The sequence below is a fragment of the Manis pentadactyla genome, chromosome 10, assembly GCF_030020395.1.
Source record: "Manis pentadactyla isolate mManPen7 chromosome 10, mManPen7.hap1, whole genome shotgun sequence".
Taxonomy (NCBI): domain Eukaryota; kingdom Metazoa; phylum Chordata; class Mammalia; order Pholidota; family Manidae; genus Manis; species Manis pentadactyla.
Genome location: NC_080028.1, coordinates 122429194 through 122450048, shown reverse-complemented (window position 1 = coordinate 122450048; position 20855 = coordinate 122429194). Strand labels below are relative to the sequence as shown.

The 20855-nt window shown below is 54.2% G+C and overlaps 1 protein-coding gene across 3 annotated transcripts; it reads left to right on the top strand.

Annotated features, from left to right (window-relative positions):
• The first annotated feature begins 3573 nt into the window (after positions 1–3573).
• METTL22 (methyltransferase 22, Kin17 lysine) lies at positions 3574–18209 on the top strand. 3 transcript variants are annotated; one of them, XM_036931760.2, is made up of 11 exons: positions 3574–3681; positions 4726–4886; positions 6307–6690; positions 9791–9831; positions 9917–10061; positions 12955–13026; positions 14370–14423; positions 15315–15395; positions 15653–15755; positions 16679–16847; positions 18103–18209. In XM_036931760.2, the coding sequence occupies exons 2-11, from the start codon at positions 4742–4744 to the stop codon at positions 18136–18138; spliced, it is 1230 nt and encodes a 409-aa protein (XP_036787655.2). In that variant the 5' UTR covers positions 3574–3681; positions 4726–4741; the 3' UTR covers positions 18139–18209. The 3 variants fall into 3 exon arrangements, with proteins under 3 accessions (XP_036787655.2, XP_057343574.1, XP_036787656.2); XM_057487591.1 differs by having other exon boundaries at positions 16679–18209; XM_036931761.2 differs by lacking the exon at positions 18103–18209 and having other exon boundaries at positions 16590–16724.
• The last annotated feature ends 2646 nt before the right edge of the window (positions 18210–20855 follow it).

Here is a 20855-nt window from a genome sequence, read left to right as displayed (position 1 = left end):
TGGGAGCTCCTCAAAACGTCAAACGCAGAGTCGCCAGAAGACCCAGCGATTCCACTCTTAGGCATGTAGCCAAGAGAAACGAAAACTTACATCTGTATAAAAACTTTACATGAATACTTACAGCGCCGTTGTTCACAATAGCCAAAAGTAGGAATAACCAAATGCCCATCAGCTAATGAATGGATAAATAAAGTGTAGTCTAATCCAGAAAATGGGGTAGTATTTGGCCATAAAAAGGAATGAATTTCTGACACCTGCTACAACTTGGGTGAACCTTGAAACAATGCTCAGGGCAAGAAGCCAGATGCAAAAGAGTATATGTTTTATGATTCCATTTATATGAAATACTCAAGAGGCGAATCCAGAGAGTATGGTTTTCACTTACACTCCCTGAAAGATCCCTGGGTTTTATGCTCCTTTCAAAACAAACAAAAAGGGGCAAATCCACAGACAGAAAGTAGATTAGTGGCTGCCAGGGGAGAGGGCAATGGGGAGGGATGGCTAATGGGTGGAGGATTTCTTCTGGGGGTGATGAACATGTGCTGGCATTAGACAGTGGTGACGGCTGTACAACCTCATGAATATACTAAATCCGTGGATTTGTACACTTTCAGATGATGCATCTGATGGTCTGTAAGTCATATTTTATCTTAGTCTGTTCAGGCTGATCTCAGGCATACATAGACTGAGTGGCTAATACACAACAGAAACTAATTTCCCACAGTTCTGGAGGCTAGAAGTCCTCCTGGATCTTTCCCCATTCCAGCCCCCTCCCAGGAAGAAAGCATTGTTTCAGCTAGAGGATATCGTTCCCAACATTTTTTTCTGTGCATTGACATAATAGGTACATCCTGAAAAAACATATTTTGGCATAACTGGTATTATGTAGTATGCATGGCACCGTAACTTCGTTTTTTTAATTACACAGTGTGACTAGATAAAATCGGCACAATTGATGGGCTCTTTAAAGTGCAACAAATACTGTCAGATCCCCTCAAGAAGTCAGGAGAGCCATGCCTGGAACTTCCCACATGTTATATGTCAATTCAGACTCCCTAAAACACTTCAAGGTAGGTATTATGATCAGTACTTGAGAAGTTAGAAAATTACGTTTCAGAGAAGTAACCATCCCACAACCAAGTGTGTGCAAAGCTCCCGCAGTGAGGGACTAAATGAGCAATGTAATGAATCAGTGGCCGAGCTGGGGATTTGAACCCAGCCCCATCCCATCCAAAGGCCAGCCTGGTGCCTCTCCGCACAAAACCAGGAACCAGAGAGGTGGTCACTGTGCAGCTGTAGCAGCTGCTGTTAGAAGCTGGTGGGAGGACGGGAGTAGAATTATAATCACCTGTTCTCAGCAGTCCTAACGGAAGAGCTCTCTGTCCGGAAGGACAAAATCTTCCAGAGCTGATAGGGGAAACACATCAAGCATTTGGTAAACACACAGTCTCTGGGAAAAGGGCTGTCCTGCATATCCAAGCTAATAGTAATCACCTGATAACAATTTCCTGCAAGCTGGTTTCTCATCACACATCTGGCAGCTCCTCCACCTTCTTCCGCTGCATCGTGATTTGTCATTAGCCCAGGCGGTGGGACAGCATATGCTCCGGAACGTGTGAGTTAGCACCCTAATGCTTGCATCACCAAGCCTTGGGGGAGACTCACAAAGGAGACAAGCCTGGGCTGCTGGGCTGCTCTAACACTCCAACAGACTCACTTGGACATTTCAAGACCCAAGTCTGCACACCAGCTCTGCCACCCAGCAGCTGGGTGACTCTGAGTAAAAAAAGCACTTCAATGTTCCCAAGCCTCAGGAGTGGTTGTGTGGATGAAGGAAGAATTTAAATGCAAAGAGGACAGCACAGTGGCTTGTAAATCATTGAGATTCAGGAATGTAGCCTGTTCCCCCACCCCCTGACCCAAACCCCTGCAAAGCCCTGCAAAGAAGGGGTGGCTCACTCCCCCTTATTCCGACAAACTACTGCTGTAAAGTACCCCCAGATTGGTGCATAAACAGTAATCCTTTTGTTATGTCCATGGATTCTGTGCATCAGTGGGGCTGGCTTGTGTCTGCTCCACAATGTCAGGGAGCCTCAGCCAGGAGGACCAGAATGCATGGGGGCACTCACAGCCAGCAGCTCAAGAGCTAGGTCTGGAGCATCTCTTGAGACAATTTCTCTTGTGGGTTGAACTGTGTCCCCCCAAAAAGGATATGTTGAAGTCCTAACCTCATACCTGAGAACATGACCTTGGTCTTACTTGAAAATAGGTCCTTTACAAATATAGTCAAGTTAAGACAAGGTCAGATTGGATTAGATGGACTCTAATCCAGTAACTGGTTTCCTTGTAAGAAGAAATCTGGACACAGACACACACAGAGGGAAGGGGAACATGAAAAGACAGAGGGACAGATTGGAGTGATGCATCTACAAGTCAAGGACTGCGGGGAGCCTCCAGAAGCCAGAAGAGAGGCCAGAGAGGCAGTATGGACTGAATGTTCCTGTCCCCCAAAATTCATATATTGAAGTCCTAACTCCAGCGTGGTTGTATCTGAAGATAGAGCCTCTGAGGAGGTAATTAAGGTTAAAAGAGGAAAGAAGGGTGAAGCAATGACCCAACACGGTTAGTGTCCTTGTAAGAAAAGACACCAGAGAGCTCGCGGCCTGTCTCACTCTTTGTGCACTGCGAGAGGCCACATGGGGTACAGAAGACAGCTGTGTGCAGCCCAAGGGAAGGGCTCTCACCAGAACACCATGATGCTGGCACCTTGAGCTTGTACTTCTCAATCCTCAAAACTGAGAACATAAATTTTAGTTGTTAAGCCACACAGCCTATGGTATTGTGTTATGGCAGCTCAAGCTAATACAGAAAGATCCTTTCCTAGAGCCTTTGGAGGGAGCACAGCCCTGGTGACAACTTGATTTCCGACTACTGGCCTCCAGGGCTGTGTGAGAATCGATTCTGGGTGATTTAAGCCACCCAGTTTGCAGTCATTTGTTACAACAGCCTAGGACATTAATACAGTTTCATGGATCCCATTTGCAGGGCCAGCAGGATGGCAAATAACAGATTTGGCTGGTCCTACTAATCAGTCTGCACCTGCCCACCTGCCCACCCCATCTGACCCCAGCACGTGGGGGGGTGTTTACTATCTGAATGAACTAGTATAAGCAATAATAATAGCTAATAAGGACAGTCGCCATTTTTTGGATGCTCACAGCATGACAAGGACGACGAAGGAGACACTAAGCGCTTTACAACAGTTAATAAAACTAGCGTGCTGGTCAACAGCGCAGGCTCGAGAGCCCTATTAGTCACGTTCGAATCCAAGCCCCACCACTTAATAGCTGGGTGAGCTTGGCGAGTTATCTAACGGTCCCCGACTAGAAACCCATCCCACGCAGACCGGCCACGCCAGCAAACCGGAGCAGGAGGGAGCTGTACTCCCTCCGCCCCCAAGCCTCCACCTCCCCCCGGGCGCGAAGCCAGCATTGCACCCGACAGCCGGCGGCACCAGCACGCATGCGCTGCCAGGGGAGGTAGGCGTGGCCAAGGGACTGGGCAGGAGGACGCGTGCGAAGGAGGCGGGGCCGCGCCTGCGCAGGCCGCCTACTATGGCGGCCCCCACTGAACCTCTCTGCGAGAGGCTCGAGTGGGACAACAGGCTTCGGCCCTCGCCGGGTAAGCCTCTAGGAGAGGTGGAGGGACGGGGTACAGTGTGGGGGCCTCCCGCCACCGAGCCTGGCCTTGAAACCGGGGCTCCCATGAACCTGAGGCCAAGTCCCCACTCCCAGCCTCAGTTTCCCCTTCTAAGCAAACGTGTTGAGGGAAGGAGTCTATGTCGTCATCTGGGTTTCTGTCCGGGGACCAAGCAACCCCCTCAGTCTGGATTCAGGGAGAAAAAGCGATGCCCGAGCGGTGACTGGCTCTTGAGAGGGCAGTGCTTGACCCACAGGCGGCTTGGCAGACGAGGGGCCCGGGGCAGGAGGTCCGTGGAGCCCCCGGCCCCGACCTGCGCAGGTCTGAGTCTGGGCCCCACAGCCCTGGAAGAGTCAGGAACACCTGCCGGCACCTGCCGTGGGTGAACCTCCAGCCCCCAGGAGGGGGCAGGATTGAGCGCTGCTCCCGGAAAACCGGCTGCCTAAGACAAGTGGGGACGAATGGAGAAATTGACTATGGGTTGGGTTTTAAATAGTGAAAAGGAATCGTTGCTTATCTCAGGTCCGTTAATGTGGCTATATACCAGCATGTTCTCTGACACTGAAGAATTTAGGGATAAAATGTGACACCTGAAACGTACTCCCAGATCACATGTGGCAAAGTCTTGAAGATCATTGAAGCTAAGCAATGGTATACCAGTGGTATATGGCTGTTTATTATGCCACGCCCTCAACTTTGTCTATTTGAAATTTTTCTTAATAAAACAGTTGGAAAAAATTAAAAAGAAAGGAAAATTTCATCAGTGTAAGGGAACATTCAGATCCATTGCCATAAATAAAAGATTAGTATGCAAATGAATGCAATGTAAACCACATAGTTCTAATTCTAGCTGGGTTCTTTTCCCTTACCAAGGTTCTGAGGTTTTTCTCCTTTAACAAAAATTAAGAGAATTGAGAACAGAAGCCGTTTCCCCCAGGTGATGCAAAGCTGCTTACCACCCGGTGGGGTATGTTTACACTGTTCCCTTTTGGGGCCCTATCCTGAGGACCTGCTCTCCCCTCTCAGGTACTGCTGTACCGTGATGAATGTGGAGCCATGGGCACTTGCTCCCACCCCAGCCATGGACGAGGTCACCTTCAAAAGCGACACTGTGCTGTCAGACGTCCACCTCTACACCCCAAACCAGAGACACCTCATGGTGCGGCTGAACGGCATGGGGCAGCCCGGTAAGGCCCTGGGTGCATGCGGAGGGGCCCGGCACCCCACAAATCCCATTTTGTTTTCTGCTTTCTTGCACTCATCTTTTTTGACAGATGGGAAGACAAGCTTGTTTAACTGTTACCCTCACACCACAACTAAGTGCCCTTTTTTCTTTGAGTAAACTACTGTGACCTGTGCTTTTCTGAGCACCTACTGTGTACCAGGTCCAGGATTTGATGTTGGGACTGCAGAAGTGGACGAGCAGATCTCTGCCCTCAGGAAGCCCGCAGTCCAGCAGGCTCCCTTTGTCGGGGCCCCTGTGTCACTTGCCTCCCCCTCCCACGGGGGGGTTCCCTGCTTTTTCTCCTGCACCACCCCCACCAACCCCAGTCATCTCCCCAAGCAGCCAAGGGGATATTTTGAAAATGCTGATCACGTCTTTGTGCTCATTTAGATCTCCAGTGGTTTCTCCTGCTCTTAGAATAAAATCAGACCCCTCTCCCTGCCTATGAGGCCCAGTCCAGCCCAGCCCCTGCCAGTGGGTCCCCAATTCTCTGCCTCTCCCTAGCTGCTCTGCAGCCCCTTCCTGTCCCTCACAGGTTGCACAACTTCCACACATCTTCCTCCTTGAGCACCTTCACTTTTGCTGTTCTTTCTGCCCAGATGTTCTTCCCTCCCAGCCCTGGCTCCACAGATGGCATCTCAGGTGCCTGGCCCAGCACCCTCCCCCGTCAGCTGTGATCACCATGTACTACCTTGTTCTGACGTGATGAATAACCCCACTTTCCCAAGTGTCCCAGTTTGGATTCCCGGAGGCTCAGAACAGATGAGTGACTTGCCCAGGGTCAGACAGTCACGGAGAGGGAGGAGGCCTGCCCAGGCTGGCCACCCCCACGCTTGCAGCCCTGCCTCCAGCCCCGTCTCCTGGCACACGTACTCCCACTGAAACTTGTCCCAGTGACTTTCTGGCCACCGGATGGTAGGGACACCTGGTGTCCTTGTCCTGTCCTCCAGACCTGATGCAACCACGTAGTGAGAAGGGCTCTGCTCGGGAGCTGAGCAGACGGAGTGTGCACCTCACCCCATCCTCAGCCTCGTGCAGAGCTGTGCGGCCTCGGCAGCCCGCTGAGCCTCACCAAGCCGATGTCCCCACGTCCGTGAGACGGAGCCTGTGCCCGCTTCATGGCAGCCTGAGGACTGCCTGAGCCGATACGGCCTGCCCCGGGATGCTAGTCCAGGGATAGCTGCCCCCGCTGGTCGCTGGGCTGCTTCGGTGGCCCCGCATCGTGACTGAATTGGACTGGCCTTTCCCGCTGGCATCCGTGTGTCTCCACCTGGCCTTTAAAACTCTCCAGGTGGAAATCACATTTTCTAAAGGAAGGAGAGGAAGAAAAAAAGGTGACCACTTGGAAATATTCGCCTTTTGTGTTTTGTCTTGCCTTTCAGTTTTTCTGTCCCAGTTCAGGCTTCTGTGGAACCAAGACGGTCAGACAGACTCAGGGGTCGAGGGTGGTGGTCCCGGAGGCACTCACGCAGAGGAGCCTCCCCCCATGGGGGCCTGCAGCGCCGAGTCCCCTCCGAGGAGTGGCCGCTGGAGCGAGGGGGTCTCCGTCCAGGCCGGGGCTGACACCGCAGGCCAGGAGCGGGCGGGAGCTCAGCTGGACGAAGACGGGGATTTGGATGTCGTGCGAAGGCCACGGGCTGCCTCTGACCCTGACGCTGTGGGGCCCCCGAGAGTCAAGGTACATCCCGTGATTCTAACACAGGAGGAAGACGCCCTCCTGGGAGGGGGAGCACAGGAGAGCAGCCCCCACAACGTCATCCAAATAGGTAAGTTCTGGCTCACCTACTGCCAAGGCAGCGCCTCAGGATCAGGGCATAGGTATGTGTGTGTGTCAGGGGGTGTGAGTGTCAGAGGGGCGTGAGTGTCGGGGGGGTTTATGTGTTGGGTGTGAGTGTCAGGGGGGCGTGAGTGTCGGGGGGGTATGTGTCAGGTGTGTGTGTCGGGAGTGTGAGTGTCGGGGGTGTGAGTGTCGGGGGAGTATGTGTCAGGTGTGAGTGTCGGGGGGTATGTGTCAGGTGTGTGTGTCAGGGGAGTGTGAGTGTCGGGGGTGTGAGTGTCGGGGGAGTATGTGTCGGGTGTGAGTGTCGGGGGTATGTGTCAGTGTGTGTGTCAGGGGAGTGTGAGTGTCGGGGGTGTGAGTGTCAGGGGGGAGTATGTGTTGGGTGAGTGTCAGTGGAGTGTGAGTGTCGGGGGTGTGAGTGTCAGGGGGGAGTATGTGTTGGGTGAGTGTCAGTGGAGTGTGAGTGTTGGGGGTGTGAGTGTCGGGGGTGTGAGTGTTGGGGGTGTGAGTGTCGGGGGTATGTGTCGTGTGTGAGTGTAGGGGGGTTATGTGTCGGGTGTGTGTGAGTGTTGGGTGTGTGTCGAGTGTGCTATGTTCAGGCCCAGGCCAGGGCATAATACGACAAGACAGATGTGCAGAACCAGCTCAGGCGAACCCGGGAACAAGTCGTGGCCCTGCCCCTGGGGGAGCTTTCCCGAGCACACAGATCGGTCTCCTGCTCAGCAGTCCCCACTGGCTTCCCATTGCTCTCAGCCTGCGGTCCAAACAAACGACTCACCTTAGCTCACAAGGCCCTGCATGATGAGGCTGTGGTCCCCTCCCCAGCCTCACCTCACTCCACCCTGACCCCTGCACCTCTCCCTGTGCTTGTTCACCTGTGGGCCTCTGTTTGTGCTCTGCCTCCTGAAGGGCCTGCCCCCAGCCTCTGCTTTCCTAACACTTCCTCATGTCATACCTGTCCCAGCTTAGCCATCAGCTCCTTCAGAAAGCTGTGCTGTCATCACCTCCTGCCTTAGTGTTCTGACCCAACTTGGTGTGCTGGGGGTGTGGGTCCAGGCAAGAGACTGTGGGAGATTCCGCCAGCCTGGGCCGGAACAGATTCCAGAGCTGGAGTGTGGCAGATGGAGAGGGAGGGAGACCAGACTGAACCTGCTTGCAGGTCAAGCAGACGGGAGCTGGACCGAAGGGCTGGAAGCCCCGTGGGGAAGGGGAGGTGGTCAAGCGGCAGGACAGTACGCTGGGAAGGAGGTTGCCGCAGGTGCTCGGAGGCAGGACCAAGAGTGTCCACCGCCAGGCGTGGGGCGGAGCAGAGGCATTTGGTGACACCGTGCTGTCAAATCTTGGGACACGGAGCCTTAGAAGGGCCAGGAGTGGTAGAGAAGCAGGGTAGGAAGTAAGCACCTGTCGAGGTGTGATATTTTACCTACATCACCTCATTCCCCCCATGTACACACACAGCCTTCAACCTGCCAGGCGAGTCCCCAGGTCCTTTATTCTGGGAACCTGTGCCCAGGGCTTCTTCAGCTGTGTCCCTTCTGGGGGTGAGAAGGAGGCCGGCTGCAGGCTATGACTTGGAATCCCGTCTGTGGCCTCAGGCTGCCCACAGCGCTGCCCTCAGCCTCCTCTTCCTCACCTGTGAGACGACACTGGAACCTGTCTCGGGTGGTTTTGAGGATTAAATGAGATCTTACCAACCGTTTAGTACAGCGCCTGTCGCAGAGCAGGTTCCCTTGCCCCATCACTTTACCAGCATAACGCAGAGCCTCAGTCCCAATGAAATGGGTGACACTTCCTCCGAGGGCTGCTGTGAGGATCAGGAAAGTGGCACAGCCCGAGGCCCGATTCAGGGGGGCTGTCCGTCCAGTAAGTGTTCACTGAGGGGACTCAGTTGTCGGGGGGTCGGTGGACATATTTTTGGTCTAATTTCAAACCACATGGGTACATGTTGGGCTTTAACAATCTTAAGTCCTTCTGAAAAGAGCATATTTTACTAAAAATAACTTCTTTCAAACCATAATATCAAACCCGGGCCGGGCCAGCTGCTAGTAGACATTTTTATTGTCTGCTAGTCCCATTTTATTCAGGGATCAGACCAAGTCTGCATTCAGGGCAGAAATCTCAGGTCAGATTTGTCCCAGAGAGGCCCTCGGAGGGGTGGCCCGGGTTGCCTTGTGCTCTGGACCCCAGTGGTGTGAATAGCACTGCCCTCTAACCTCAGCACGGCAGGATGCTCACACCATGAGAGTGCAGGGCTGCTCACCTGCCGGCGCAGAGCCCCGCGGAGGGGGTGGGGGCAGCGTGACCCGCACTGCTCCCAGCTGGGCCCTCCTCACCTCCCTCGGTAGGTCGGTCGGTCCCTTGATCCCTGCTCCTGTTTTGTCGTAAGCAAGTGGTTTGATCTTTGCAAGTGTGACGAGCAGGCCAAGTTACCCTGCTGTGCCAGGGTTGGGTGTGTTTTGATTTGATAGCCCCCACCACCTACCCAGACAGCCAGTCCTCACGTAACAGCAAAAGTGTTGGGCGTCATTCCATTTTCTTCTCCGTCTTGTGTTTCCAGTCTCCCTTCCACCACCACCACCACCAGATTTTGTCCTAATGGGTTTTGTGCGTGAGAATACTTCATTCTTCCCTTCACCTAAAAAACGGTGTGAACTCAAACTTACTTTACTGACTTCAGTGTGGTTCTTCATGTACGAAAATGCTCTGAATGAGTTGTGATCGTTGTGAGCATACGGTTGATGGAGGCGACATAAATGTGTGATGACTGTAATGTGCCGTTGTTGCACATAAAGTGGAGTGTAGGGTAGGTGTGTGGGCTGGGGTGGGCCAAGACCTGCTGTCACCCTGGTCTTCGGCTATAGGGCAGAGGTCCCCGGGTACTGGGAAGACCGAGCTGCTGCGCCTGGCCTGTGAGTGCCGCCCCGCCCCGCTCCCACCGCTCACTCTGCCGGCTCCGAGGCTCTCACAGCACCCGCGCCAGCACCCACCCAGCCGTGTTTGCCAGCTGTCGCGCACCACTGAGTCTGTGTTCTGTCCACCCCCGCGTTCACAGTGGCCCTTTCTCTTTCGGTCTCCATCCCGTCCAGAGCACACCATGGCCACCCCCTTGGAGGATGTCGGCAAACAGGTGGGTAGGTCCCGTCCACCTCCCGTGGCCACCAAGGGTTTCCCCAGATCCTCACATCACCTGTTGCTCCTTGCCTCCCCTCCAGGTGTGGCGGGGGTCCCTGCTCCTGGCGGACTACATCCTATTCCAACGGGAACTCTTCCAGGGACGCACGGTGCTGGAGCTGGGGGCGGGCACAGGGCTCGCCAGCATCGTCGCAGCCACCGTGGCGCGGACCGTGTACTGTACAGGTACGACACTACATGCACTCCGCCCACTCAGTGTGTCAGCAGTTCTGCGCGAGTCTAGTACTTCAAAATAAAAAAGGAAATCAGTTGGAAATATGTATCAAAAACTTCAGGAAGGTCACACTCGCTTCTAGGAGCTTAGTGTAAGGGTTATCAGACAACACAAAGGTTGTCTCTGAGGGGAGGCAGTTTCTTCTCAGAGCGAATGCTCTCTATGGAGAACGGGGCGGGGGAACTGGAAATCGGACCTGGGCTGCTGTCAGTTTTGCTGTCCCATTCGCTGGTTTCCTCCACCCGCCATCATTTCCTCAGTGATGGCAGAGTGACTCAGCCACACCCAGCAGGCGCGGGACCACTCCCGCTGCAGACGGCTGGTGGCTCTGCTGGGTCCCCTTCACATAGCCCCCCGAGAGAGAGCAACATCTGAAAACTGTGAGGGACATGCCTTCGCAGGGCTTACACACAAGCTTACTCAGTTTTCCTGATTATAGGAGTCTTGCCTACTGTTTGTGGGAAATCTGTAGAACAGCAAATAGATTGTACTCGTAATTGTACAATCCCCAGATCCATTCAACAGTGTGCAATTTATTGAGAGCCTGCTGTATGCCAGAGACGGTTCTAGATGTGGGGATTCGGGAGGGAGTGTGACACAGACCAAGTCGCTGGCCTCGGGGAGCTGTAGGGTCTGTATTGTATCCAACTGTCTGTATCTGTTTTTTTACAATCTGTTTCCTTCTTTGTGCATATGTATGCCCTGACAGTAGCTGGAGGCGTTACATGTATATATTCAGTGCTGTGTCCTGCCAAAGAAGTTGAAAGTACTTTTCCCAGTGTCATTAAAAATTATAAGTATTAACTTTTAGTGACTAGGTAATATTCCACCCTTTTTTAAAAAAAAAAAACAGTCTCCTTCTGCTGGGCATTTTGGTTGCTCCCATGTGTTTTGTTTTTGTTTCATTGAATTTGTCAGTTACACTGCTGTGGACACCTTTGTGTTGTCTGGTGACCCTTACACTGAGCTCCTAGAAGCGAATGTGACCTTCCTAAAGTTTTTGATACATATTTCCAACCAATTTCCTTTTTTATTTTGAAGTACTAGGGTCATGTAGAAGTGCTGACACACTGCAGGAAGGGCCCCATACCCTTCTCCCAACTCCCTGCGATGACAGCATCTGACATAACCGTAGTGCAGTGATCAAAAGCGGCAGAGTGACAGGGCACAGAACCATCCGCTGCTCCAGACTTGCCAGCACACTTGTCTAGAAAGGCTGTCAGTTTCGTTAGCCATTTCTCATCGGGTCAATATTATCACTGTTAAATTTTATCTTTAGTCTCTGCTGATGTGTGTACATCAGTGATTCGCAGTTCCCGTTTTCCTGGCACATGTCTTTTGTTTCTGAGATAGGAAAGGGGAAGCCAAGGATTGCCTCTGTTCCGGGCATACTTTTCATACATCCTGAGTTAACTACCGGTTGGGAATCTACAGCAAAGCCACCCCTTCTGCTGCTCCTTAACAACCAGATGTAAATGGCACTGACGTAGAGAGCACTTCTCAGAGTCAAGCCATCTTGCAGCACCAAGAGCTTTGCTCTGTGCCTAGTGCCTAATGGCAGCGTACGATCGAGCTGTCTCATTCTTGAGAGGGATTTGCAGGCATGAAGAAGTTACTCTTGCATTAGCACCTGCTTATAACTTCACAGTGACCCCGGCCGTAGCCAGGGAGCCATCACCCTCCCCTCTGTCCACATGGGCAGACTAAGGCTAAGTTCAGAGGGCTGGCGCAAGCCCGTATGCATAGCTACCAACTCACAGCGTGATGCCTTTCATCACTGGGGCATGTCCGGCTGTTTTTCATGGAGCAGATTTCCCTGAGCTCAAGAGAGATGGGGTTGGAGGTGGGGGGCAGCCCCAGGGCTCCAGGGCTCCCACCCCCACTCAGCCAGAGCTGTGCCTCTCTTACCTATTTCATATCCTAGGAGCCCACACAAGGTCTGTTATGACAAAAACTACCAGTAAAGGCTTGAAAACTGCCATGCACATGCGTGCTGTCAGGCGCACGCCATCACTGTTCTCTGGACCCAGAGCCCTGGCGCAGGGATGGGGGGGTGTCCCTTCAGCGAGCAGGGAGCCCCTCCCCAGCCAGGCTCTGTGTGGTTGCTGGGATGGTGGTGATGTTCTAGCACTCCGGCAGTCTGCAGGGCGTGGGCTGGGGGCATCCACACCGCAGAGGGCCGGAAAGATGTCGTTAATGAGACTTCCTCCATTTCCGCACGTACATTCTCCTAATGGAAAATTTATTTTGACAAAACACCACCCCCACCTCTGTCCCCGTCCCCAGTGGCCCTGGCGGGGACTCTGCTCAGGAGACCGTGCCTCCAGCCTGTCTGAGCCTGCTCAGTTAATCACGTCCACACGCCCTTCTGGTTCTGGCTGGTTTCCCGGGGCATCAAGGAGCAAGCCTGGATTTGGAGTCAGACACCTGGGTTCAGACCCCAGCCCTTGCCCCCACTCACTATGTGACTTCACCTGCCACCCCATCTGTGAAGCGGGAGTCATGATACAAGCTCGGGGGTTGTCGGAGACACTGGGGGCTGTGGAGAGAGTGCGCGTGGCCACATGCCCTGCCCGTGTGGGTGCTTGCGCCCCTCCCTCTGGAATGCACCGGTCTGTCCTCACCAGGGTGGGCATCTCTTATTTAAGGAGAAGATCTCTATAATAAAGAGCCATAAGGTGAACATACTTGATTTTGGCAGAAAACCGGAGGAGGGACTTTACTCCGTTCAGTGTTGCCGCTTTTTGCTGTCACGCTGCAGACACCAGCTCTCTCCAGCAGGGACGCGGAGATGAAAGCGTCGCGGCGGCTGACACCTTACGGCACGTCCTTCTGTCCTTCCAGATGTCGGTGCCGATCTCTTGGCCATGTGCCAGCGGAACATTACTCTCAACAGCCACCTGACTGCTGCTGGAGGTGAGGCCCTGTGGGTTCCATCTGGGGTGGAACCTCTGTGAGGCAGGTGGGACAAAGCCAGAACCGGGACACTGGGACACGGGTCCCGTCTGCTGCCCCTTTCCCCCTGGTGAATGGAGGGAGCAGACGTGTTGGCTTCACAAAGCTTCAGGTCCTGGGTCATGAGACCACCTCCCATGCCCACTGCCACGTCCTGCTTGGGCTCTCTTCCCCCCAGAGGTCACAGCGGCCCCCTCCTGGTGTCCCCAGCTCTGGTCTGACCCACCAAGCTGTCTTCCACGTAGCATCCAGAATGACCATTCTCAGGCGGAAGGCTGATCCCCCACCCCCTGCTGGAATCTCCCTGGGTAGTCAGAGCTTGTCTCTGGCTCCCGACCGCCTGCTCGGGCCCCTGCCTGTTCCCCTGCCTTCTCTTCTGACTGTCCCTCTGCCCAGCGTGTCCCCGCTCCCATGTCACCTGATGGTCAGAGCTTGTGTGATGGGTGCTGGCAGCCAGCCGCTCACCAGGCCACCTGTCCAGACCCCTTCCCCCGAGCAGCCTGGGCGCTTTACCAGGATGGGCCAGGTCACTCCAGCCCACAGGCTTCAGGCGCGTCGGAGGGTTCATGTTGCTCTCCGAGTACAGACCAAGCCCCTTTGCTGATTCTGGACCTGGAGGGGCCTGGCCCCGCCGTCTGTAGCCCTTCCTGGCCCATTGGAGGCCCCCTCTCCTTGGGGCCTTTGCGCTTGCTGTTCCCTCTGCCTGCAGTGGCCTCTCTCGCTCTTGTCTGTTCCTAACCATGTTCACACTTGCAGACAAGGTCACAGTGCCCTTCGAGACTCCCTTTGCCTCAAACGCTTGCATTTTCACATGTGTTTGTGTGACTTAGACTGGTGCCCACCAGTCACCTAGACCACGTGCTCCATGCAGGCAGCCTGTCTGTGTTTGAGCCCCAGTCACGTCGTCACATTGTTGGTTGAATGCCCGGTGTGCAGTAGGCAGTCTCCAAGGACTGGAAGGAAGGAGCAGGCACGAATCCCCACCTCCGAGCCTTCCCTGCCGCCCCGTCTGGCACGGAGCTCCTCTCTCCTCCCGCACCCGCGTGTCCTCATAGCGCTGTCCTGGCCACACCGCCTTGTGGGGCTCTGCTCGCCTGCCGGTCTGCCCCAGGCTGCTGGCCCCCTGGGACAAGGACATGTCTCATAAGTCCTTGTATTCCCTGTGTGAGGCGCAGGGCCTGATGCTTAGAACTCGAAAAGTGCTGGAAGGAGGGAGACGGGAGGACTTGGGTGTGTAGTGGAAAAGCTTCCCTCTTCCTCGGGTTGTCGTGGGAGCTGGCTGTCATCCTGACTTTGTTTTTCAGGTGGTATAGTTAAAGTGAAAGAACTGGACTGGCTGGAGGACGACCTCTGCACAGGTGTGTGCCTTCCTCTCGTGGCCCATTTGGTTCCAGGGCCCCTGGTAACCCCTCGGGGCCGTTGCCCTGTGGCCAGGGCTGACCAGCAGAGTCCCCACTGCTGCCACACTCCCACAGCTCCCGGCGGTTCTCTCCATTGGCTGAGTGACACCTGTCATTTTGGGGTCCCCTGCTGCATGCTGGGCACCTCCATTCATTCTGTCATTCAGACCTCATGGCATCACTGCACAGTCAGTGTGAAAATCCCAGAACCATGAGTGAGGACTGGCGCTCAGAGGCTAAGTGCCTCCCAGGGTCTCACAGGTGCTTGGCAGGGTCAGGGTGTGAGCCCGAGTCTGCCGGGCTCCAGGACTTAGCCCATTTCCCTGTGCCCACAGTGAGGGTGGGCCTGTGGGCTCAGCCCGCTGGGTGGGAGAGCTTTCTGAAGTCTCACACAGACTATTTCAGACTGGCATGCTTGCTCTTTCTTTGCATAAAAGTTTGCTCTGTAGATATTAGGTGAGGGGCTGCTGCTTGTGGAGCTCCTGGTGGCTGCCAAGCCCCAGGTCTTTCCGGTCCCTGGCCCTTCCCACAGTCCTGTGAGAGAAGCATTATTGTGCCTGTTCTGGTGGGAACCTGGAGTCCAGAGAGGTGAGGCACCTTTCTCAGGGTCACACAGCACATGCTTGGGGCCAGCAGTGCTGTGGACAGAGGTAGATCATGTGCCGAGGCCGCGGGCAAGGCGGAAATCCACCTGCCCCCCAGCGGCTGAGACAGACTTTGGCAGAAAGGGCACCTCTCTCGTTGCGGCGCTCCCCGCGGGCAGCCGTGGCCCTGAAGCCCGGGTGCTGGATTCAGATCTGCGAGGCGGCCACTGAGAAGGGAGGGCACGCCAACGTCCTTCTTTTACAGATCCCGCATTCCCCTTCAGCTGGTCCCAGGAGGACATCTCCGACTTGCACGAGCACACCACCATACTGCTGGCAGCCGAAGGTCAGAGCACCCTCCGCGTCCTTGCCAGCGTCCTCCCCTCCTAGGCAGCGCCGGGTCCCACCCCTCCACGGAGGCCTCTGCTTCTTAGAACCGTCATTCCAGGACTTGCGACCCCAGCCACGTGCAGTTTTTAATCAGAACCGTTGTGGATCCACGGTTACGAGGATTCAGGCCGTGGGGCTGAGCCGTGGGGTCCTCTGAGGGGTGGAGTTCTCTGCCGTTAGCAGGTTTTCCTGATGCCTGGCTTCTTCCCACAGTGTTCTACGACGATGACTTAACTGACGCTCTGTTTAAAACGCTCTCCCGACTCGCTCACCAGTTGAAGAACTCCTGCATAGCCATTCTCTCCGTGGAGAAGAGGTGAGCTCTGCCCCTCAGTCCCCGTGGTCCTCCTGAGAGCCAGGTGCTCATCTGAGTGTGTTCCATCGCGTCCTCACTGTCCCTTACGTGCTGAGCACCTTCTATGCACCGGGCCAGTGCTGCTACTTTACACACAGGGTCTCCTTCAGTCCACACACTGTCCCCATGTCACAAATGAAGAGAGGAAGGCAGAAGACATCAGGGAGCCTGTCCAGGCCACAGCTGCTCATCAGGGGAATGAGGACGTTAGTGCAGACTGTGCCCCAATGCCAACTTGCGTGGCCGCAACCCATGCAAGGTGGAGGGCCTCTCCTCTTCCCGAATGTTCCCTCCAGGACACCGTCTGCCCCACAGTGCCCCTGGGCTCTGTCCTCTCCCTTTGCGGACAGCTCCTCCAGGAATTTCCACCTGAGTATCCTAAAGCACTTGGGCTCTGTTGACATGTGTCTGTCTTGTCATTAGATGCAGTGCTAGACACCTTCCACACTGTTTTCTCCAGTTCTTATAAGAGTACACATCTTTCCTGAAGGCACTTTGGAATATGCAGCAATAAAACTGAACATAGTTACTGACCCAGCCATTCAGCACTAGAAATCTGCCCTGTGGAAGCAATCTCATCTGTGTGCAGAGGCGTCCACATAAGCATGTCCACTGCAACATTGTTTATACCCAGAATGTCAGGGACCCCCATCAAGGCATGTGACCAGTGGCAGCATGTGGACCTCACTTAGGCTCTGATTTTATAAACCATAAAGGAAAAAATGGAGACAGGAAAGGTTGTACACATTTGACTGGATATTTGATATTAAAGAATTAGCAATAAATTTATTTTAGGTGAAAGAGACTTCATCTTTTCAAGACAAACACAAAACCCTTTCCGGTGGTGGTGTCAGTGTGTGTGTGTGCCCGCTGCTCATTTGCAGGCTGAACTTCACGCTCAGACACCTGGACGTCACGTGCGAAGCGTACGACCACTTCCGCTCCTCCCTGCACCAGCTGGAGAAGCTTGCTGACAGCCAGCTGCGCTTTGTGGTGGAGCCGGTGGACGCCTCCTTCCCGCAGCAACTTATTTATGAGCGCATCCAGCAGCTGGTAGGTGGCCTTGCATGTGGGGACAGGGGAGCAGCCAGGGCCAAGGCTGCCTGCTGAGTGAAACCTACGGTGGCCTCTCACCCTGTGCTTAGCGGTCATCATGTCCAGGATGGGCCTGCGGGTGGCCTGTCACCTTGGACTGTACAGCACGCTCCTCCCTATGGGCAGTTCAGGCTCTGGAGGAAACAGGACTGAGGGCGAAAGTTTGCTTGGGAGGCATTAGGTCAGTGGGCGACGACTGATGAAGATCTTGATGCAGGCGCCCAGTGCTGACAGCCATGTCCTCACTGGCAACATGCTGGCCTCGGACTAAGCAGGCTTGTCTGATGGCCACCTTCCAACCTGGCATGGCGGGATCCCCCCACATTAGGCCCCTGAGTGACCATCCTAAAGACGATGCATGTGCCAGGTGCCGTGCTGAGCTCCTTTCATCCACTGCCAGCATTAGAGGGAGCGTCGCAACCCATCACAACCCGTCGCATCGGCAAGCACGGCTTCTTAACTGTTCTTGTGATACATTTCTAATAAAATCAGAAGCTCAGAAAAGTCAGTATTACCCTTAAAATCCCCTTCTGTTACCCGGAGCAGGAGTTACAGAGGCCCCCAGGTCCGGAATTACTGTCCTCTCTGCCTCCTGGCTGGGCCTCCCTTTCTCTAGCCAGTGGAGGCCTGGGCCTGGCAACGAGGAGAGAGAGGGAGAAGGACGGCAAAGGGTGCGTTTGTTCCCGCTCCCGACCCAGGCCCCGGGCAAGCACTGAGTTTAATTTGGGTGGTTGCCCTGGACGAGAGGGAACCTTCCATCAGTGTCACCACCTCTGGGCAGCGTCCCAGTAGATGGCAGATGCACTTCTGCAGGTGAGGACGCAAGGTCTCCACTAGGAACTTGGCATGTTTTGCTCCTCGTCCACCTGCCAGCATTAAGGGGAGCATCACAACCCAGAAAACAGGCTCCTTACAGAGCGGCAGCTGCGGCACACGGCACTGAAGGTCTCTGCAGGTGGAGAGTCGTGCTCTTCAGGCCCCTTGGCTGTGTCTTCTGGGGCCTTGTGGGCGGATGCCAGCGCTCACCCTCCCAGCCTCCCTTGTACATTAGACAGAACAGCTCAGAGCAACTCGGAAATCGGAGGAGCTCCCGGCTCTGCCGCAGCCTGCATGCTGTGTGGCCCACTTGTTCGGCTCTTGGTGGCTAATTCCCTCTTTTCTGAAATTGTCGAGTCCTGTGCTGCTTGGAGACTCCTCTCTCCGTTCTCTGCAGGAGCTCTGGAAGGTCTCGGTGGAACCAGCAACCTGACCCGTCGCATCGGCAAGCACGGCTTCTTGACTGTTCCTGTGATACATTTCTAATAAAAGCTCAGAAAATAATATGTTTGGGATTTTATCGTTTTTAAAACATGGCAAATACACCTCACGTGACCCGGGGCAGTTTTCTGGCATCTGTTGCTGCCTCCCGACAGCAGCCGCACAGCGTTCGTGCTCTGGGCCGGGGTCTGTTTAGTTGGGTGTGTTTTTTATGCTGCCGGCTTGTCATATGCATTCCAGGATGTTTTGAGAGCGGCTTGATCAAGTTGGGCAAATGTTCTCGACTGGATTCCACTCCAGTCATTTCCTTAACCCCCCACTTCCCTCCAGGGCAAGAGCAGGGCTGGCCAGCGGCCGTTAGTGCTTCCCTCTGGCAGCTGCTTACAAATGTGTTTAATATCGTCGCTGCAGTTGCAGTAGTAACACCCGAGGCCTCATTTCCTCCAAGGCTGCACGTGCTCAGTTCCTGTCCCTCTGGTGAAGGCCGTTCGAGGACGCAGCAAGAGCTGCTGCCTCCTGGCCTGAACTTGTCTGGCAAGCGGACTTTGTTTTCTGTTTTAAGATTTTACAACTAAAATCGGCCGTGTTTGAAAGAAACATATGGGGCATTATTGGGAGTCCTGTGTGGCTGACCTGGGCCTGCATGATGGGCCGGCCCTCCTTCAGCCTGACCACATCCCCGTCCTCTCGATCTCCTGTCTTGCATCACCTGTGCACATGTCTGTCTGTCTGTCTGGGGTCTTTTTATCATTACTTCTGTGCCTCTCCTATCTGCCCCCTTCCCTGTCCTTCTCGCCCGCACCCTGCTGCTCTGCCCCCCTCCCATTGCCTCTCCCTCCTCTGTCCTTTGCAGGTGGGGGCCCATCTCCCTTCTGCCCTGGGCCTTGCCTGCAGCCCCCTCTCCCCTGTCTTGCTGCTCCTGCACCCTTTTCCACAGAGCCCTGCACGGCCTGCTCCCTGCATCCCCCTCATAGCCCATGTCTGGCTTCTCTGCCCCTCCAGCTCCAGCTGTTCTGCCTTCACTCCCTGTTCTCCGGACACCAGGAGCCAGGCATCTGCATCTCTTGGGAGTCAGCAGCCTGGTTACACCCATTTAACAGTTGAGAAGACTGAGACTCCAAAAGGAAAAAACTCCATGCGGTCAGGGGCCCTGTTTTTCTTAAGTATCAATCTATTCCTGGCATATGGTCTGGTCCAAAAAATGTACTAACCACATGTTGTTGAATGAGTCATTGACAGGAATTACTGCTTGGAACAGGGTTTCCCAACTAAAGGCATTTTTGCCTCCAGGGGCGTTTAGTGGGTTAGGAAACATTTTTGGATATCACAGCTCAGGAGATACGTGCTATCAGGACAGCCCCCCACAATAAAGAACATCCCAGCCCCAAGTGTCAGTCGTTCTGAGGTTCAAAAAGCCTGCACTGGGAGAATTTGCTACTTCAAGAGAGAATAGCAGGTGTCGGCTGAACTTACAGGGCAAGCGCCTCAGGAAAAGGTCTCACTCCTCCCCTCTGGGAATAGGAAGGAATCCACACAATCTTCGTAAATCTTGCAAAGACTCTAAGAAGCAGAAGTGATCCCCATTTTATATGAGAGACCTTTGAAGGCCAGAGAAGTTCAGCAACCTGCCCAAGATCACACAGCTGCCAAGTGGCAGAGTGACATTTGAGCCCACACCAGTTGATCCCCATACCTGTGCTGTCCCCACATTCCCACTGTGAGTTGCCTGGACCAGCAGCAGCAGCCCAGCCTAGATCCGAGTTAGAATTGTGACAAGATGGGGTGATTTGTGTGCCCAGGGGTTTAAGAAGCATCGCCTTTTAGCTCTTCCCATTTTCTGAGATTCCTAAACAAAAACCATCCCTGATAGACTTGCCGTAATTGAGCAGAGTCACAGATCACAACAGAATATATTAATAATGAGTCTTCAAAACAGAGCCCCAGCTGGTAATACGTCAGCACTAACAGCAACATCTTCCCAGTGCTCCCGGACCAGCCCATAAATGCCATCGGCACCAAGCAATAGAGCTGTCACATCTCTCACCTGGTGCATTAGGACGCGTGCTTGCATGTCTAAACCCTTCAGCCTGAAAGCTTCCTCTGAGTGGGGGCCAGAATTCATCTTGATCCACTACACCTCAGAGCCTCCTCAGATGGGCACTCGGAGGTGCAGTGTGCCCCTGTCACCATGCTTTACATCTCTGCTTGAGCCTCTGTAACAGCCTGTTTGGCAGCAATATTTCAGAATCATCAAACCGTCAAGATGTTCTGCTAGGGAATTAACCTAGGCTATTGGACTCAATTTTTTTTTTGACACAGTCTACCATTTTCAGAGACTATATGGCCCAAGGAAGAGACGTGGCTGTTCAGGCCTGCAGAGGAAAGATTTGGTAAGACCTACAAATAGCGAAGCCGTGGGCCCATGTGCTTAGGGTCTTGCCAAATGAGTCACCCAGGGTCTTGCCAAAATGCAGATTCTGACCAGGTCCTGTGTAGGGTTCAATACTGCCATTTAACAAGCTCCCAGCTGTGGCTGGCCCTGCTCGGCCAGCAACCACACTGAAGAGCAAAGCTGTGACGTGTCATTCCTGGCGAATAGCACAAACTCAGTTTCTGCAGAGCCGGGTTCAAGTCGCAGCTCTGCTGTGGACCAGCCAGATGACTTTGGACAAATGACCTAGCCTCGCTGAGCTTCGGTTTCCTTGTTTA

Bases quoted from the DNA above. Each gene is read 5' to 3' on its own strand.
- METTL22 (XM_057487591.1), top strand. From the start codon at position 4,742: ATGAATGTGGAGCCATGGGCACTTGCTCCCACCCCAGCCATGGACGAG. The intron at 13,027-14,369 runs GTGAGGCCCTGT...TTTGTTTTTCAG, and splicing joins CCACCTGACTGCTGCTGGAG to GTGGTATAGTTAAAGTGAAA. The intron at 15,396-15,652 runs GTCAGAGCACCC...TTCTTCCCACAG, and splicing joins CATACTGCTGGCAGCCGAAG to TGTTCTACGACGATGACTTA.